This window comes from Lagenorhynchus albirostris, chromosome 6 (assembly GCF_949774975.1).
Source record: "Lagenorhynchus albirostris chromosome 6, mLagAlb1.1, whole genome shotgun sequence".
NCBI classification, from domain to species: domain Eukaryota; kingdom Metazoa; phylum Chordata; class Mammalia; order Artiodactyla; family Delphinidae; genus Lagenorhynchus; species Lagenorhynchus albirostris.
The window spans coordinates 25519709-25537448 of record NC_083100.1 but is presented as its reverse complement, the minus strand read 5'-3'; the positions used below and the strand labels follow the sequence as shown (position 1 = coordinate 25537448).

The window sequence follows — 17740 nt, the reverse complement described above, 5'->3', positions numbered from 1 at the left end:
CTTGATAATACTGTGGAGGGAAATACAATTAGCTAAGTATGCACCTGCTCAGTTTACAGTTTTATGAGTGTAACTTGTTCTATGATATACATCTTGGAGCTTGTGATGAAATTGCTTGAAAATAGAGGTTCTGTGTGAAATTTTGCAATGTATAAATATATCTTTAAACATTTTGTTTAATATGTTCTCTCTCCATATGTATACGTACATCTATATAAATATATATAGAGATATCAATAAATAGATAAATATAGATAGATATCTTCCTATAGGGCTTATAAAGCTAAACAATTGTGAATTGAGGAAGCTTGGAGTGTAAAGCCATAGAAAATAGCTGGTCTGAATTTTGACATTTATTTTAGCTTCTAACCTATTACTCCCTTAAATACATCACAGCTTCTCCATGGTATTTTTCGTCTTACCATCGTCATTTTAATTGAATTTTTTTTTCCATATTGCGTGGTTTGCAGGATCTTAGGTCCCCGACGAGGGATGGAACCCGGGGCTCCGGCAGTGGAAGCACTGCGTCCTAACCACTGGACCACCAGGGAATTCCCTAACTGAAGTTTTGACATTGGTCCAGGATCAGATTCTATGCTGTATTACAGAAGTTGTTTCCAGTGGCCATTTAGCATGTAGTAAACCCTAGAAAATTTATCAACTTATTTATAAATTAGGTGTTTCATGTGAGGTTTTATTTCTAGAAACATTATTGCATGTAATAACATTGCTAGAGCTAGGGATAGTTATATGCCATATTCTCTGATATATGTGGGGGGACTAGTGGTGCCTTTACCGAGCAGATTTATAAGACCCTGAAAAAGGGGACACTACCAGTAGGCTCCCCACGTGGTCATTTTTAAAAGTCCTTTTACTTGTGATTATGTTGCGTTTATCTCTCTTGAGTGAAAGGAACCTGATTCTCCGTCATAGATGACTTGCTACCGGGTAGTCGGAGGAGGCCAAGTGGAGTTTTCAGGGCAGTTATCAAAGGACTAATGAAGACCACTGTTGGTCTTGAATAGAGACAATTTGTCAACGTAAATTATTTTCCAATCAGAATAAGATTCCTCTGCAGCAGGAGGAGAAAGAGTAGTGTTTACCTAAGTGTAGTAAAGAAAGATACTTAAATCAGAAGACGCAGCTTTGAGGGTGAGTACCACCATTTGGTACTTGTTGCATGACGCTAGATTTGTTATTTTAGTCTTATCTTCCTTATCTGCATGACTGGGGCTATTTCAATAATACTTATCTCAAAATAGTGTAGTGAGCCAAAAACCAACATACAAAGAATAAGTTTATACATGGTCAAGCACTATACAATTAGTAGGTATTACAACTACTATGAATGAACTCACATGGTGCCACTGGAAATGTCAACTGTATCTTTTAAGGTAGTAAAGCAATAGAAACACAAGTTGTTTCTCCCTCTTCCTCAGCCTATCAGTGGGTTAAATGCATGCAGCCTTGATGTATCTCACCCTGAACACAATAAAATGACAATGATCTCAAATAAATAGGTCAAAATATTCAAGGGAGAGAATGTGTGCATTTTCATGCAAATAGCAGGAGGTCCAATCAACAGGATCTTTTTTTTTTTTTTTTTTGCGGTACGCGGGCCTCTCACTGTTGTGGCCTCTCCAGCTGCGGAGCACAGGCTCCGGACGCGCAGGCTCAGCGGCCATGGCTCACGGGCCCAGCTGCTCCGCGGCATGCGGGATCCTCCCAGACCGGGGCACGAACCCGCATCCCCTGCATCAGCAGGCGGACTCCCAACCACTGCGCCACCAGGGAAGCCCCAACGGGATCTTTAAAGACCTATAACTGAACGAATTTAAGAGAACTTACTCCAATATATTATATTGAAAATATATATTTTTTTGTGCACCGATTTAGTTGACATCATATGTATTCAAATGACTAAAGTAGCTTGAAAGAGTAATAGGATGTTGAATGAGAAGTTACTGGAATCTTAAAGTTCTTACACTTTGGAAGTATGAAGGAGTAAGAAATAATATTTAAAATAGAAAAATTAGAATAAAAAACATGTTGGGAGAGGATCTTGCTCACATCACCAATGTGTCTGTAACACTCTCCCACCTTACCGTGGGCTTGTTCCAAGTCACGTGAGTTGATTGACTGTTTATGGTCCCATTCTCTCTCCCTTACTTCAAGCAGGGTACTAGCATTTGATATTCTTTATAACAAAAGATTTGCCAGCACCATTTTTGTAAACTGAAATGAGGGCAGAAAGAAAAATAGTATAAAAATATTAATGTTATTTGGATACAACTTACCAAATATTTCAAAAACTTTTTAAATCCCAAAGCAACAAACCAACCACAGTGAATTAAGCATAGTCTGCACAGATGAGTAAGTCTGAACACATCAATAGGCTTTTGTGCTAGATGCTAAAAACATATGGAATGTATTACATTCCAAACAACCAAAGGGTTCTGAAGAATAATGAATGAGATTCATAAACATGGACAAAAACAAGCCCATTTTCACATCTTCAGATTATTAAATCTAGAACAAATCTTCTTCCCCAATTGCTTTTTCTTATTACAAATTTCTGACACAGAAGAGAACATTTGTTTCATATTTTATTGAATTTCATTTATATTAAATTAAAAATATATTTCTGACAGATTCATGTAACAAAAAGGCAGAACAGTTTTCAAATTGTTCAGCTGGGATGATCAGTGTGGAATGAGGCAAAGCAGGTCGCATTCTATAATTGCCTTGTACAGGTACAATTCTTTCCCAAGAGCCAAGAGAGGATCCTTGAGAACTAACAGAAAAGCCTAATTACAGAAATTTAAAATACTGTTTGTCCCTCATTCTCAAATGACAACAGAAAATGGGAGAAGGGAGGAGAATGGAGTGAAGGGTTGGAGGGGAAGAAAGAATAAGGGAAATTATACTAAAAATATACCTAACATTAAAAAAGTTAGTATGTGTTAAGTGCATAATCCTTCATAGATAAAATAGAAAAAAATCAAAGTAACATTACACCACACACAATTGGCATATCCTATTGTGTAAGCGAGTGCAGAGGTTGAACACATCACCATAGTGCTGAACACAGAATCACAAGTAATGTCAAAATGATAACTTCCAACCCAAAAGAAACAATCACAAGCCAATTACTTATATACAAATTAACCCTAAAGACAATTATGTTCCAAATAAAGATGTCCACAGAAGAAAATCAGAGCAACATTATCCCTATTTACAAATGCAACTAGCCATGTCTTTAACAAGCTATAAAAATACTATTCACATTTTCAAACATACAGTAGTATTTTTTGTTTATTTCAAAAAGGCAGCTAACTTTGAACACTGGGATTTAAATGAAACATCAATGGCTAACCAGCTAGTTATTTTTGCACCTCTGTCCTTTGAAGATACTTCAGAAGAGAGAGGGCTTGTTTTCTCTTTGCAAGTTAAGAACATGAGGAAATGAATACAAATGTATATAATACCTTAAGCCTCTGCCTTTTTGGTAAAGTGTCTCCCTTTGTCACCTGAACTGATCTTCGTCAACTAGTCAACTACTTTGATGCATGTATGAGATGAGTGTTTAAGAGAAGATTTCACATGACATTTTGTGCTCTGAATTGTCTTGCAGATCGATCTCATTTTCATTTGATCTTGTTATAATGGTGCTCAGGAAAGATGAACACCTAGTCAAGTTGTGTGAAAATGCAGTTTTGACCTGCAGCAATGCAAGTCCCTGGTGCTCACGACAGGAGATGTAGACACACCAGCCAGTGAGGTGTGCATTCAAAGTTAGCTGCCCTTGCACAGCTGCTCAGTTTAATAATCGACCCATTTAACAGCAGTACCAATTTATGCTACAATATTCCAAAGTACCTTACTTTAAAAGAACAGCTTACATATCTACACTTAGAAAATAACTTTCATAGTTGATTACTGGAGTAATCCCAAAGGATTCTTGGAGTGCTATGGTGTAGCCCCCTCACGCCCCCCACCCAGCCCCTGAGAGATCCAGAAATATACAGGAAAATGACTCTCACATTAGGGAAAAGGTACACCCCCCCACTAATTGGAAAATCTGCAAATGGTACTCAAGAATCAGGTTATGTCAATACTTAGGAGGTATGATTTGCTTTCCTTCATAACAGCTACAGGCCTGGGGGAAACAGCTACATATCAGGGATAAAAATAGCAGTAAAGGCAAAGTGGTTTGGACAAGTTAGACTATTGCCTACAGGTATGGAACTTGGTTTTTTTATATTTGTACAAATGTAACCACTTATTGTGATATGGGTAAAACACTTAGAGTATTGAAAGAAAAATATCCTTAAAAAGCAAAAGTAGAGAAAAAATGGCAACCTATTAGACAACATGGATTTTCCTTTCAGTGAAACTGCACTCATTATGTATTTGTCAGAGGGATGAATGATCCAGTAAAGAGCTACAGGTGGTTCTCAGAGCTGAATAGCCTTTACCTTTATGATAATAAGACTCTTCATTTATCGGAAAAAAAAAAATATATACAGCAGCTGTAAAATATTTGCAATCAGGAGCAAAGTAAGATAAATAAAGTAAATAAGTTAATTTGCTGGCAAAAATAACTTATTATAATGTAAAGTCTTCATGAAAAGATTAAATCTAAAACCTACCACGGGTATGTGCACATACGTGAGTTTCAAGATTCATCACAGGGCTGACTCGACTCAAATTCCTACAGAGAAGGACATAGTAAGAGAATCGATCTTCATGGAAAAGCATAATTTTAACATCATAAAGTATGCTCTGTGCAGTCATTTATTTGAGAAATAATTTAAACAATGTCCAAATTGCTACTATCTTTTATGGAAAAGTCAGACATTTGAGGGCAGAGGCTAAATCAATGTTTTACAAAGCAGTGTGTGGGACCTCAGAGTTCCACTATGGCTTAAGACAGGCACAGCATCAAGAGGGCCGCTTTGAACTAGGGTGGCAGAAAAGTAAGGAAAACGGAGTAGTTGTGCCAATGGTAAAAGAAGTAAGGGCAGCATTTTCCTTAAGGTCCAGAGAGAAATGAATTGTTTCTGTGATTCCTAACAAGATAATCACTTACTTGCAAAGCTGACTGTCAGGGAGTATTTTCCAGGGGAAGCATGTGAAAACCTCCATGAAACTGGGGCTTGGAGTCTTTTCAGCTCATGACTAGAGAAGCATTTCTTCTGCCCAAAAGATCACCTGGCTGTGAAGAGGTGAGGCAGGGGTCTGCAAAAGTGACACATCCTACATTTTTTCACCTTTACAAAATGAGTGGGGCTTGAACCGAGTCTCTATTTCATAGAGACTTTTGTTTAATGAAAAGAACAAAGTAGCCCATGGTGCTAAAGCCATGTGTCCATATAAACTGAAGGACTCCTGATCCAACACTGTGCCCATAACAGCTTAATGTTTGCAATTGTGGAAAGAACTACTTTTGCAAAGGCTCTCTGGTATTAGAAAAATTGTATTAATTCTACCCAGAAGTATAAAAGCTGGCCCCTTTGTAATATCAGTAATATCAAGGTCTCTATTGATAGTGTTATTTTAAAATGATGCCCAGTCTACATCTGTATACTCTTATTCGTTCTTAAGCAAATGGCAATCAGCAGATATAAGTCTGCCTTTAGGTGTCTGCATGGGTACCAGGCTGTCCTTCAAAACCATATGCATAAAGAGAGGCCCAGCAGAATTCTCTGCCCATAGGATATACAGTAAATTTAGTTTTCTGGCTTTTCAATAACTAGAAGCTTATCCACCTGGATTTCTCATTTACCCTATTAAAAATCATCTGGCTATCAACTATTGTCCAAAACAATGGAAATACGGCAGTTTGAAATGCTTGCTTTAGCATTTATTTCTCAGAATATTGTTAATTAATTCCTTGGGTTCTTTTTGGAGATGGGAGGGTATCATAGAAAAAAGAAAGAATATGTCACAAATTAAATGCATTTTGTTTGTTTACTAAATGACACCACTCATTTTTTTGTCTCTGCATAAGGTAATAGAACATTTATATTTCCTTCACTTCATTTTGAAACCTCTTACTTAAAGTCATCTGTAACATATTTGCCTGTTAAACTCTACAAGGTGGTATTTGCAAAACAAATTTGAAAAATTCCTCTTTACACGTAATACATTTTACAAATGGTAAAGGAATAAGAGAATGAGAAAAAAATAATTGTAATGTTTTAAAGCAAGTTTTCTTAAGTGGAACCTGCTTTTTATATGCCCACTTTCAGCTCAACCTAACAAATAACAATTTTAAATGGCAAACATTTTTTACTATGCAAAATCCATCCTACATTTTCATATCCTGCATTTTATTTTGCTACATTATATTTTGTGGTTAGTTTTCTAGTGTGATTTATTTAATAGTATTAAAATCATTTAACATCTGTTAACCTAACTAAATCTACATCTTACAGCATTATCATGGTTCTGTCCAGATATATACATGCTTTCATAATCACCTTTTCTATTACCTTATGAACTACATATACTAGTTAAATAACCAACATTTATAGATGGATGAATAATTCAAGTTTTGAAATAAAGTTTAGATAGCTCTAGAAAAACATGTATTTACATCCTTCCCTGTTGGGCTTAACCAATTTCCTTTTTTTTTTTTTTTTTTTTTTTTTTAATTTTTGACACTTCAAAAAGCATGTTGATAACCCTTTCAACTTCATGTAGGGGCAGCATCTCACAGTCCTACTGGTTTGTCCTAGGCATTGGAAATATACATGATCTTCATGCCAAGTCTTGATTTTACAAGGTATTAACACATACATTATATACACTTAGAAGAACACTGTTTCTCCTCTCCAGCTACAAATATTGTCATTCTTCCTGATCTACTAAGAAAACAATCTCAAGTTTTTAGTTGATACATTTTAATCTGATTTGAGTTTTGCATTGTTTTTCATTCCATTTCAAGAATATTGCCCGAGCAAAACTTTCATCCTAACCTGTGCCACTAATATTTGATCCCAATACTTTAACATTGGAAAGAAATATTTTTTAAAAATTCCAAATGAATTGGGCCAGATTTTCCTAAAGAGAGAGATTTCTATCCAATTTTTCTAATTACTGACCTGAGGCCCCCTTTTCCTGAAAACTCATTCCTACCATTTGTTCCCATTGCTCATCTTAACTCAGTAGGTATTCTTTAAAGTGATACACAAGAAGGGTGGCTCTAGAACTAGGATGCTGTGTTTGAAGAAAAACAGTTATTATATAAAGTATCAAAAGAGTAGTATGTTGGATATTAAAATAATTACATGAGAAGTTTTTTCACATTTATTTACAACTTTTGACCCAAGGACCTATCTATCAGCAGTGAATGTTTGTATTTCTTTTTATTATACCAATTTATGTGCAAAGAGTTACCTTCCACTTAATATAGAGTCTTATACTAGAAATTCCATGGAATTCAAGCCAATCCTTACTTGCATTCCTTCAAGTGGAGTATACAAACTGGACAAATTTCCTTGTTTAGGAAATGTGATATCACATGTTGATAATGTGCTGACCCTCTCACTATAATCCCAAAGTGTTCTGAAGTCCTAATTTGCTTGGTTTGGCATTTCCACAGTCTTTCTTTATCTTAGCTCTTTTTTTTTAAAAAAAAGTACTTAAATGAATTATTTTGCTGGTTGCTTCCATATTGCTTCATTCAAAATCCAAAATGGAGTTCAGAAAGAGAACAAATAAAATTATAGCTTAAGTGCAAACTACATTTCTGAGTATCTGCCAAGTAGACATACCCAATCCAGTGTGTTTCTTCCAGTTCAATGGATTCCCCATTGGACCACCCCTGAAAGTGTCAGTAGTTTTCATGAACCACACAGAACTGTCTCTTAGTTTCCCTTCTATTCTTAACATTACCAACTGCCTATCAAGTACTGTCATTTATAGAGGGGAAGAAAATGTTGAAGAATGTAAAGGATTGGGGGGGGATACATATTCAATAGTGTAAAACACAAAAGTAAGATTTGATGTTACATTTGACTAATATCTTGGCTTCCCTTTCTAATTCTAAAGACTGCATATTTAAAATAGTGGCCATTTCACCATATTAAAATATTTTTTTACAATTCTTTCAATTTATAGCAACACCTAAGAAGGTTTGATGGAAAAATGTTTGCAATTATAAATTAAAGCTGAAAAGAGGGGAGAAAGTAATATGAAGAGACAGATCAAAGCAAAACAAAATTAAAAAAACAAAAGAGCTCTCCAAACATAATTACTAGTTATAACTTTGATGAAGATTCAAAACTTATGAAAGCTGAGTTGGCCATTCTTGCTTGTCAAGATTGAAACTGTCTGAGAAAGAGATTGGATTTTCAATCTTAGTTACTATCATACATTATAAAAAAGGTTATCATTTTGTTCTTCTGGAAACATCATTAGGATTTCCAGGGATGCTGAAAATGTACACATCGGTTCCTGCAGCTTGGGTCTTTCAAGCATGTGCATTGAAATACAGGAAGGAAGGAAGGAAGGAAGGCAAAGAAAACAATGTAAAAAAAAAAGTTGGGAACTAGTTTGACAGCAGGCAGTATTGTCTCATATTTGCTGGTCCTTCTCTAGCTGTTCCAGTCTCCTGACCAACCCATGCAGAGAAATGAAGAAACAGTGTGGTTCCTCCTGTCTTTCTCTTTCAGTCCTTCCTTCTAATGTTCAAGTTAGATAAGCACATAACTATCATTGCATCTTGATATCTTCCACTGGGAAGTGTCAGAACTACTGGCCTTGAGAGTAGAGGGAAGACCACAAGAGAAAGAGAGGCAGCGGGGAAATTGGAGCGGGCGTCTCTCTCCACCTGAAAACCACTGCTGAGCTTACACCACAGTATTCCGGTGTCTGTAGGGTGGAGGAGGCAGCACAGTGCCTGGCTTCAGCGAGAACTCAGAGAGGTATTCAGGATTCTCTGCCACAATAGGCCGGATCCTTCCATTTTGTTTATAAAAATATTTTGTGCTGTACTCCTGCAGGTAGTCTGGGTGCTGAAGGGTGCTCCGAGGTGGCAGGCTGTGGTTCCAGTAGTCAGGGTTGTCGAATGCTTTCTTGGCCTTCTCTGGCACAGACAGTACGTTGTTCTTCAGGTATTCAGAGTTCCCCAAGGTGTTGGCAAAGGTGTTGAGGTACAGTGGCTCATTCACATACTCATCCTCTGCCTTGGGTGGACCATGGGAAGCACTGTGATATTCAGGATTATCCAAAGCTTGAAGGTCTCCATTTTTCCTCCGAGAGACAAAAGGGTTCTCCTCCACAGGGTTCAGGTATTCTGATGTAATACAAAAGTATCAGTTAACATCTACTTTCTGGAAAATGTTAATCAGACCATGGTTATATAGAATGGTTAGCTTCTTTTTCCAGGACAATAAAGCCACATATTTCAGGAATTTTCACAAAAATTTTTTGTTGATTACTACTATCATATGAAAGAGGAGTAAGTGGGCAAAAAAGGTTAGTGACAAAACAAGGCACCAACAAGGCCAGGGTCAGAGTCCCTGTCCCCTAGATTGTTCTTCTTTCTTTCTGCTTGCATTTGTCTCTCCTACTTATGGGGCCAGTTGTTTAAATGCTTCTATTTTCTAAAAGTTGGTAATTTATGTTGGAAGATAAGACAAACTATCAAGGTTAAATAGATTTTAAATATGGAGATTTTTAAGGAATATTGGAAGATCAAAATGTCTACAGATTAACTCCATGTCAAGATAAATGGATGAAGTAAAATAAAAGTAGTTTTTAGTCTACATAATTTGCTTAGAATGTCTGCATAGGTAACAAGGATTTGATTACAGATTTTCCCTCAGAAAGATTTACACACAGGAAAGAAAACATCTAAGGAAAAGACTCAACTAATCAAATAATATAGACATCTAACATGCCTCTATATTGACTTGCTTGACAAAATATATGCTTAACAATAAATATAACTGTAACATTTATTTCCAATAGCTAATCATAATCATAAAATAGCAAATTATTAGTTTGAATCATATGAAATTGCTATTTTGTAGGTTGAAGCTAGTCATATAGCAGCTATTTTGCATGATTCAGTCTAATAAATAGGTATTGGGCTAGAATAGATACTGGGCTAGAATTTTCAAAAATACTGCTAATTAATGCTGCTCTCCTCATGTTTAATTCTATTCCTATGTTTATAGTATAGAATATATATAGACATATATACACATATATAGTAGACCCTCTTTTTAAATATATGCACAAAAATGACACTTTAGCTATTCCTACTTTGGTGTTGGGGTAGGGAGAGGGCATACTGTTTGTTGAGATGCTACCATTCTGAAACAAACTTTCTATCCCCTATAATAAACCCGACATGTAGAGAGAAAAATCTCATCAACCCAGGGTTATTTTTTCCTGGATATAGGCCTACTGGATATAGTTAACTATTTAGTGTCATGTGCAAGTTAAAAGACAGTAATGAATATCCCACCATCATATACACAGATTACAGTTCAATAATTTACAAGGCACTATTATTTCATCCCTTTTTACAATCCTGTGAAAAAGGAAGTGCAAGGTGTATTCTTCCAGCATTATAGACAGAAAATTGAGATTAAATGATGTATGAAGGATATAATTTGTGTTGAACTAGAATTCAAATTCCCTAACTCCTGTTGAATAATCTTGTTCTACTGCACTGTTTTCACTATTGCCCCTACAGGAGGAGGCTGAACTTCACACTTCATCATAAGTTTTAATTTGAATGGTTCTCAAAGCTACTGTCATTTTAAGAAAAATATATGAAAAACACCTATAAAGGAGTCAGAATTGGATTTTTCTTATCAGAGTCCTGAAACTTCTTAATGGAAAGTATAGGAATGTCTATACTAAAATTCTCTACTCTCTGAGAACTGGGCTGGAGTTCTACATAAATGTGGGTCTCTTAGTTTAGTACTCAGAAATAAAATCTGGGGATGGTCTACAGTGAGTCTACACAGACTGACTTGCCTTTCTCTTAGAAGGTTCAAGTTACCTTTTCTCAAAGCAATCTGCTTATCTATTGTCCTGATGCAAATTTGTATAGCCATGTAGTTCTGTAGATAGGAATAATTTTATGGTTGAGTTGAGAATCTTCCCAGAGAGCATTTCACTTTTAGGCATCTGTCAAATCTTCTCAAAACCTACATTTGTGTCACTATTGGGCTACTGTCAACATCCAATTCTTCGTTACAGTAATACTTTCATACATATAGAGGTGGATATATTTTAATAGATTATTGACAATATGTATTTAGGCATCCCTTAATTGCATACTATAAAAGTGACTATAACTGCATATTAAGTGCGACAATGGGCCTTTATTCAGTCTTAAAATACAGTTTACTGTGACACTTAGAAGACTCTAAGAAACAGTCACCGGTTTTTAATAACAATCATCCATCTTCTTTTTCTGATGCTGTTAACATAAAAGGAAAGAGGCTTTCTCAAATTGAAATGTTATCTGATTTGGGTGTTTAACATTTCTACTACTAACTTTGTAAAGTTACTTCTGTTCTTTGTAAAGGCACAAGCTATGAATATTTTCAAGATGTGATGGTATACATATAAGTATATGCAGGGTCAGAACTTTAATTTTTGAAATGTATCATACAAGAAGTCATAATTTCTTATAATAAACTAGGTCATTAAATGACACCATTTTAATGCATCAATCAAGTCTTTTATTGGTGCCATTGAAAGCTTTGGACATTTTTACCAACAACATCAGTCTTTATGATCTCCACAATAAGTCCAATGGAGTAAGGGTTCTGAAATCTTGTGATATGCTACCTCATTCAAATATTCCAATAAAGATATGTTTAGTTCAGTGCTTCTCAAGCTCGATTATGCATAAAAATCACCTGGGGATCTTGTTAAAATGCAGATTCCTATTCAAGTGGGGCCTGAGATTCTGGTTTCTAAAAAAGCCCCTAGATGATGTGGACCCCTTTGATTCAGAAAGCTTACTAGGAATAGCAGCAGCCTAAGCCTTTTGTGGATCACACATTTTACATAGGCAGATAGTTTGGCAATTTCCCTTCCATACTTTGCTTATTTTGATAGAGACAAATGTCGAGTGGCAATCATTTCTGAACATTCTGCTTGTACCTTGTTTGGGTTTGTCTCGCATAGGGGTCATGTAACCTTCTTCATCCAGCTCTCCTCGTGGGCTCCGTTCTGGGGCGAACACTGTGGGGTCAGCGCTGTACCTCTGCGTGCTGCTGTCCTCTTGGACGTGGGGTGCCACGGACTTGCGTAAGGTGCCGTTACAGCAGGAGTCATCAAAAATCTCGGCGGTAGCCCCCTGAGCAACTGGGGCTTCTGGGATCGTGCTGGTGGTGGCCCTATAGGGCATGGGCACTCCTTGTTCTGCAGCAAAACCCCCATCTCGGTACACAAACTGGTTCTGTCAATAGTAGAAACACATTTGGACCAAAGGTATTGTTAGGAATAGCTGTCAAAAATATGGATGTTAATAGCCAAACGAATATGGAAGTTTGTCTTTCAGAGCAAAGTCAGAGTTTCTTAATTGAGTTTTTCCCCCTAATAGTCAATGAGTTTGAATTAGACTAGAAACACCTAAAATTCCAATTTTTCTTATAAAATAAATCAATTGTGGGAAAACATTTTGGAAATACATATTTTAATTTTACTAACCACCTAACACATGATCTAATAAAAAGTATTTCATGTTCCTATCCCACAACTGCCTATTTTTAATGTAAAAATTCAAAGTGAATCTTCAAGACAAATGGCAATGTCATTAACTATAGGCAGTTGCCATTAAGAACAGAAGTACAGTGATGCAGTTTGAATGGTGATGTTTCCTTATTGCCTTCTAGTCTGTGGTCACTGTGACTCTGAGTCTCTAGTATCTAACTAGAGAATCACCACTGAGATTCTGACTTTTTAGCCCAAGACCTATAATCCTGGAAGTAAAGATAACCTCTTTACCCAGAAGCATGATGTATGAGCCCAGGTAAATTCTTCAGATAAAAATCAAAAGCTACTGTTGATGCATGATATCTCAACTCTGGATTATCTACTGAGATAAAACATATCTACATAGGCAGGTACACAATCTACAGTAAATTCTTAACTCACTGTTGGCAAAGGCAAAATGAGGAAATTATGGTGAGGCAAGAGAGGAAACATGATAAGCAAAGACCAAAAATCCTAAAAGATGAAGGTTGATTGTGAAATACTTACTCCTGACATGGGGGTGTAGGCAGGAGGAGGGCTGTGTCCAATTTCACTCTAATAGGAAAGAAAAATGGAATGATGGATGTAATAAGAGGTAACATGAATGAAAAAAAACAAAAAAGAACAGAAAAAAAAAAAAAAGAAAAGCCACATGAGTTGTATGAACCAAAGGGGAAAACATGCACAACAGTGACGTTTGCTAAACAGTAAAATTTTATGCACTCTGACGACAAGCAAGTTTATTTATATTTTCTGAGGATGTCGAATATTTTAATTCAATCCCTGTAAAGAAGAATTATATAGGAAAAGTAAAATTTTAAATGGATTAAAAATAAAGTTGACAATAAATGTTCTTCTGATTAACCCTGGAAGAAAGGGAAAAGCAGTAAATTAACTTGAGTTGTAAATGAGGAACCCTTTCCTTTGTTACACGTTAAATAACTGGAATGGCCACATACCACAGCATTAACTTTCCTCTCATAGGAAGAAACTTATCTAAAAGGATATAGAGGTGGACTTCAATTTGCCTGGAATAATTTTTACTATCAAGTTACATTTATTTTTCCCCATTTCAGCAAAGGGTCAACTTCTTAGCCTCTTTTATAAAAAGGTACATGATATTTTCTCATCAGTCTTTTTTTTTTTAAGTGAACAAAAAGCAGAAAATCTTGGAAAATCGTTTCTTTACTGGAAACATGCTTTGCATACATTAATTTTATGTATTTAGAATCAGTTGAAATTAGATTGCAATTAATAAAAAAAGACAGTCTTATGGCTTAAAACTCTAGCCTATGGGTTAAATAAAAGTCAATATAAAAATATGATAAAATATTAAGGACAACGTTCCTTATGGTAAGTACAGGGGATATATGAATACAACCTCTGTTTCCTAGCTAAAAATTATATATATATATATAAAATCAATCATTTATTAAACACATTTCTTGAGAAACCATGGTCTATGTATGCGCCAGGCACTTTTCTTAGCACTGGAAATAATGAATAATGCAAATAAAAACAGTTGATTTTATGAACTTTTCATTCTCTACCTTCTGGATTTAACTGAACAGAGATGACTAAAATAAACCTGAAAGACAACATCTTGAAACATCTGTGGAACAGGGCTAAATCTTATTCCAGATCAACGTTTTTATAATTTAGAGATTCACAGACTAATCTAAGAACATGGTCCCATGGAGATTAACCGTTTAATATAAATTAATAACAACTAGATAATATAGTTTTCCTTAATTAACTTAGCCTGCTGGACGAATCAAGGGACAAACTCTGAACCCCTACACTGAATTTACATTTAAACTCTGCCCACTTTCATGATGGCATAGAAAATATTTATCTCTTTTCTTCTCTAATAACATAACTAACAACACATTGAAGACTATGACATGGAAAGTCAGATATATTTAATATGCACTGCATAGGAGGTGCCTGTGTACAATAGACAGATTGTTGTATGGTATGTTAGAAGCTCCAAGCTCCAGTCCCAATTACAAGTGATATGGTCAATCGTGAAATATCTCGGACCCTCATTTTCATCCTTGGCCTCTTTTATTCTTAATGAAGATAAAGTACAATATTATATATAGATGAACTTTTTAAGCTCTGCACTATTATACAAATGTAGAGAATATGTGAAATTTAAATGTTCACACCTGCTAAGTCAAATGTTTAAAGTCAAGCAATCAAATTGCCAAGGCTTCTCATCAAAGAAGCATTTTTTTTTTTTAACATCTTTATTGGAGTATAATTGCTTTACAATGGTATGTTAGCTTCAGCTTCACAACAAAATGAATCAGTTATATACATACATATATTCCCATATCTCTTCCCGCTTGCGTCTCCCTCCCTCCCACCCTCCCTATCCCACCCCTCCAGGCGGTCACAAAGCACCGAGCTGATCTCCCTGTGCTATGCGGCTGCTTCCCACTAGCTATTTACCTTACGTTTGGTAGTGTATATATGTCCATGCCTCTTTATCACTTTGTCACCGTTTACCCTTCCCCCTCCCCATAACCTCAAGTCCATTCTCTAGTAAGTCTGTGTCTTTATTCCTGTTTCACCCCTAGGTTTTTCATGACATTTTTTTTTTTTAATTCCATATATATGTGTTAGCATACGGTATTTGTCTCTCTCTTTCTGACTTACTTCACTCTGTATGACAGACTCTAGGTCTATCCACCTCATTACAAATAGCTCAATTTCGTCTCTTTTTATGGCTGAGTAATATTCCATTGTATATATGTGCCACATCTTCTTTATCCATTCATCTGATGATGGGCACTTAGGTTGTTTCCATCTCCGGGCTATTGTAAATAGAGCTGCAATGAACATTTTGGTACATGACTCTTTTTGAATTATGGTTTTCTCAGGGTATATGCCCAGTAGTGGGATTGCTGGGTCATATGGTAGTTCTATTTGTAGCTTTTTAAGGAACCTCCATACTGTTCTCCACAGTGGCTGTATCAATTTACATTCCCACCAACAGTGCAAGAGGGTTCCCTTTTCTCCACACCCTCTCCAGCATTTATTGTTTCTAGATTTTTTGATGATGGCCATTCTGACTGGTGTGAGATGATATCTCATTGTAGTTTTGATTTGCATTTCTCTCATGATTAGTGATGTTGAGCATTCTTTCATGTGTTTGTTGGCACTCTGTATATCTTCTTGTCTTCCATAGCACCTTAAATATAGGTACATTTTGCTACCTTTTAGAGTGTCATAAAATAAAATTCATTTGTTCATAAAATTTGAGAAATAAATTTTCCATATAGTCCAGTGATATGTAAAATAGAGGGCTGGTACAAAAATATGACACCTGCCTGCTGGACCTTTATCATATTATAACCTTGGCCTTACCCTATCATTAAACCTGGATTATTTGGCAAGCATTTAGCAAATATTTATTAAATTGCTACAGTGAAAGCACAGGAATTACGGTAGATGCTGGAGATACCATGATACACTAGGAGAGGCATGTCCAGTGGCCTTTTGTAATTTACATTGTACTATCAAACATTACCTGAGATTATTAGAAGAAAAGGTAAGAGTAAGGTGAGGCTGGAGTGAATTTATTTCAATTTCATGATTAGATATTAAAAGGCAACGTATTCCAAAATATTCATAATCACCAGTGTTCCTTTGACCTCTTCTTTTGCAAGAGTTGCTATACTGGGTAATGTTCGATTAGAATCACGGCTGAGGAAACAGCACTGCCTGCTGCACATTTAACATTTTATAAAACTTGAGAGATAAATGATCAAAAGAATAACTCACAAGTCATTCTTCATCAGGAAATAGTTTATTATCTATATTCATTACCTGGGCTAGACCGCCTTCAATTGTAAAGGTGTTGTATTAAAAATAACTAGATCTCTTGCAGTTAGTCTGTTCCAAGACACAAAGTGCAGCCACGCTTTATTAGAATGGATCCACTGTCCTTGCTTTGACAAGTCTTTCAGTCAGCAACCTGCCAACTCTGTATCTAGACACACTGCCAGAGACCATCACAGTAATAGGAGTGTCTTCATGCTTTTTCTAGTTTTCAGCATTAAAATGGAAAAAAAGCTAAACAAAATTCCCTTAGCATTCATTGTTTTTAGGGTTACTGGCTGCTTTTTATGTTTCTGTTTCCATTTTTTCCATTTGCCTTTTTTCCCTTTTCCATGATAAAAAGCACCTCATTCATATCTCCCTGGAAGGGCAATGCAGCTACAAGGGAACATCTGTGAGGCCAATTAGCTGGGCTGGAAATGTGATATAATTGTTGTTTAAATATATTTAAATTACATGTTAATCACTATGTCATAATTTATAGGCTTTGAAAATAACTTTTTGTACTTGAGAGCCAAGCCAGATTTTACTTGTTTTTGCTGTTTTTAGTTTGTAACAAGCTCTTCTCTTTCCCCACACAACCATCCCCCAGTTCCCCACGCTTGAAAAGCTGAACTTTTAATATTGGAAAGAATGACAGCTGCAAGTAAATTGGTTGAGTAAAAATTAAGATCCCCACAATCAGAATGAGCTGCAGTGACCTTAACGTTCTAAGCAGAACAAAGCAGTGCTCTCAGTTAAAAGGCTTTCATTTTTTCTTTTTATTGTGCCACTTTCTGCTGTCTGTCAAAGCCCAGCTTTGACGATCTTCAGGAAACAGCACTGGGTACATCTGTTCAATTAACTGGTGAGGGGATTTACAGTCAGCAGGACAAAGATAGAAAGAGGTGGGCTATGAACTGGCAGGTGATCTGGAGCTTGCTCCTGGTGGGGAAATATGTAAGGGTGATGAAGAGAGTCAAGTTTAATTTGTGGCCACAGTCACTGGGACACTGTATGATTAACTCGGACCCAAATGCCAGGGGTTATAGAGAAGGCAAATGTCAACAAATACATCAAATACAGTATTAAGTGCACTTTTAGATACATCATGTCCTAAAATTTACTTTTCAGTTGAATGATAAAGATTTGAACCTTTGTCTTACTACATGTATTG

The 17740-nt window shown here is 36.0% G+C and overlaps 1 protein-coding gene across 1 annotated transcript in view; it reads right to left on the bottom strand.

The window, feature by feature from the left end:
- Positions 1 to 8858: 8858 nt before the first annotated feature.
- Positions 8859 to 17740, bottom strand: part of ERBB4 (erb-b2 receptor tyrosine kinase 4) — a 1131344-nt gene continuing 1122462 nt past the window's right edge. Inside the window, exons 26-28 of the mRNA XM_060152176.1 lie at positions 13243 to 13290; positions 12142 to 12439; positions 8859 to 9304 (exon numbers count right to left, since the gene is read on the bottom strand). Coding sequence (XP_060008159.1) covers positions 8859 to 9304; positions 12142 to 12439; positions 13243 to 13290 — 792 coding nt within the window. The remainder of the gene's footprint in view (positions 9305 to 12141; positions 12440 to 13242; positions 13291 to 17740) is intronic.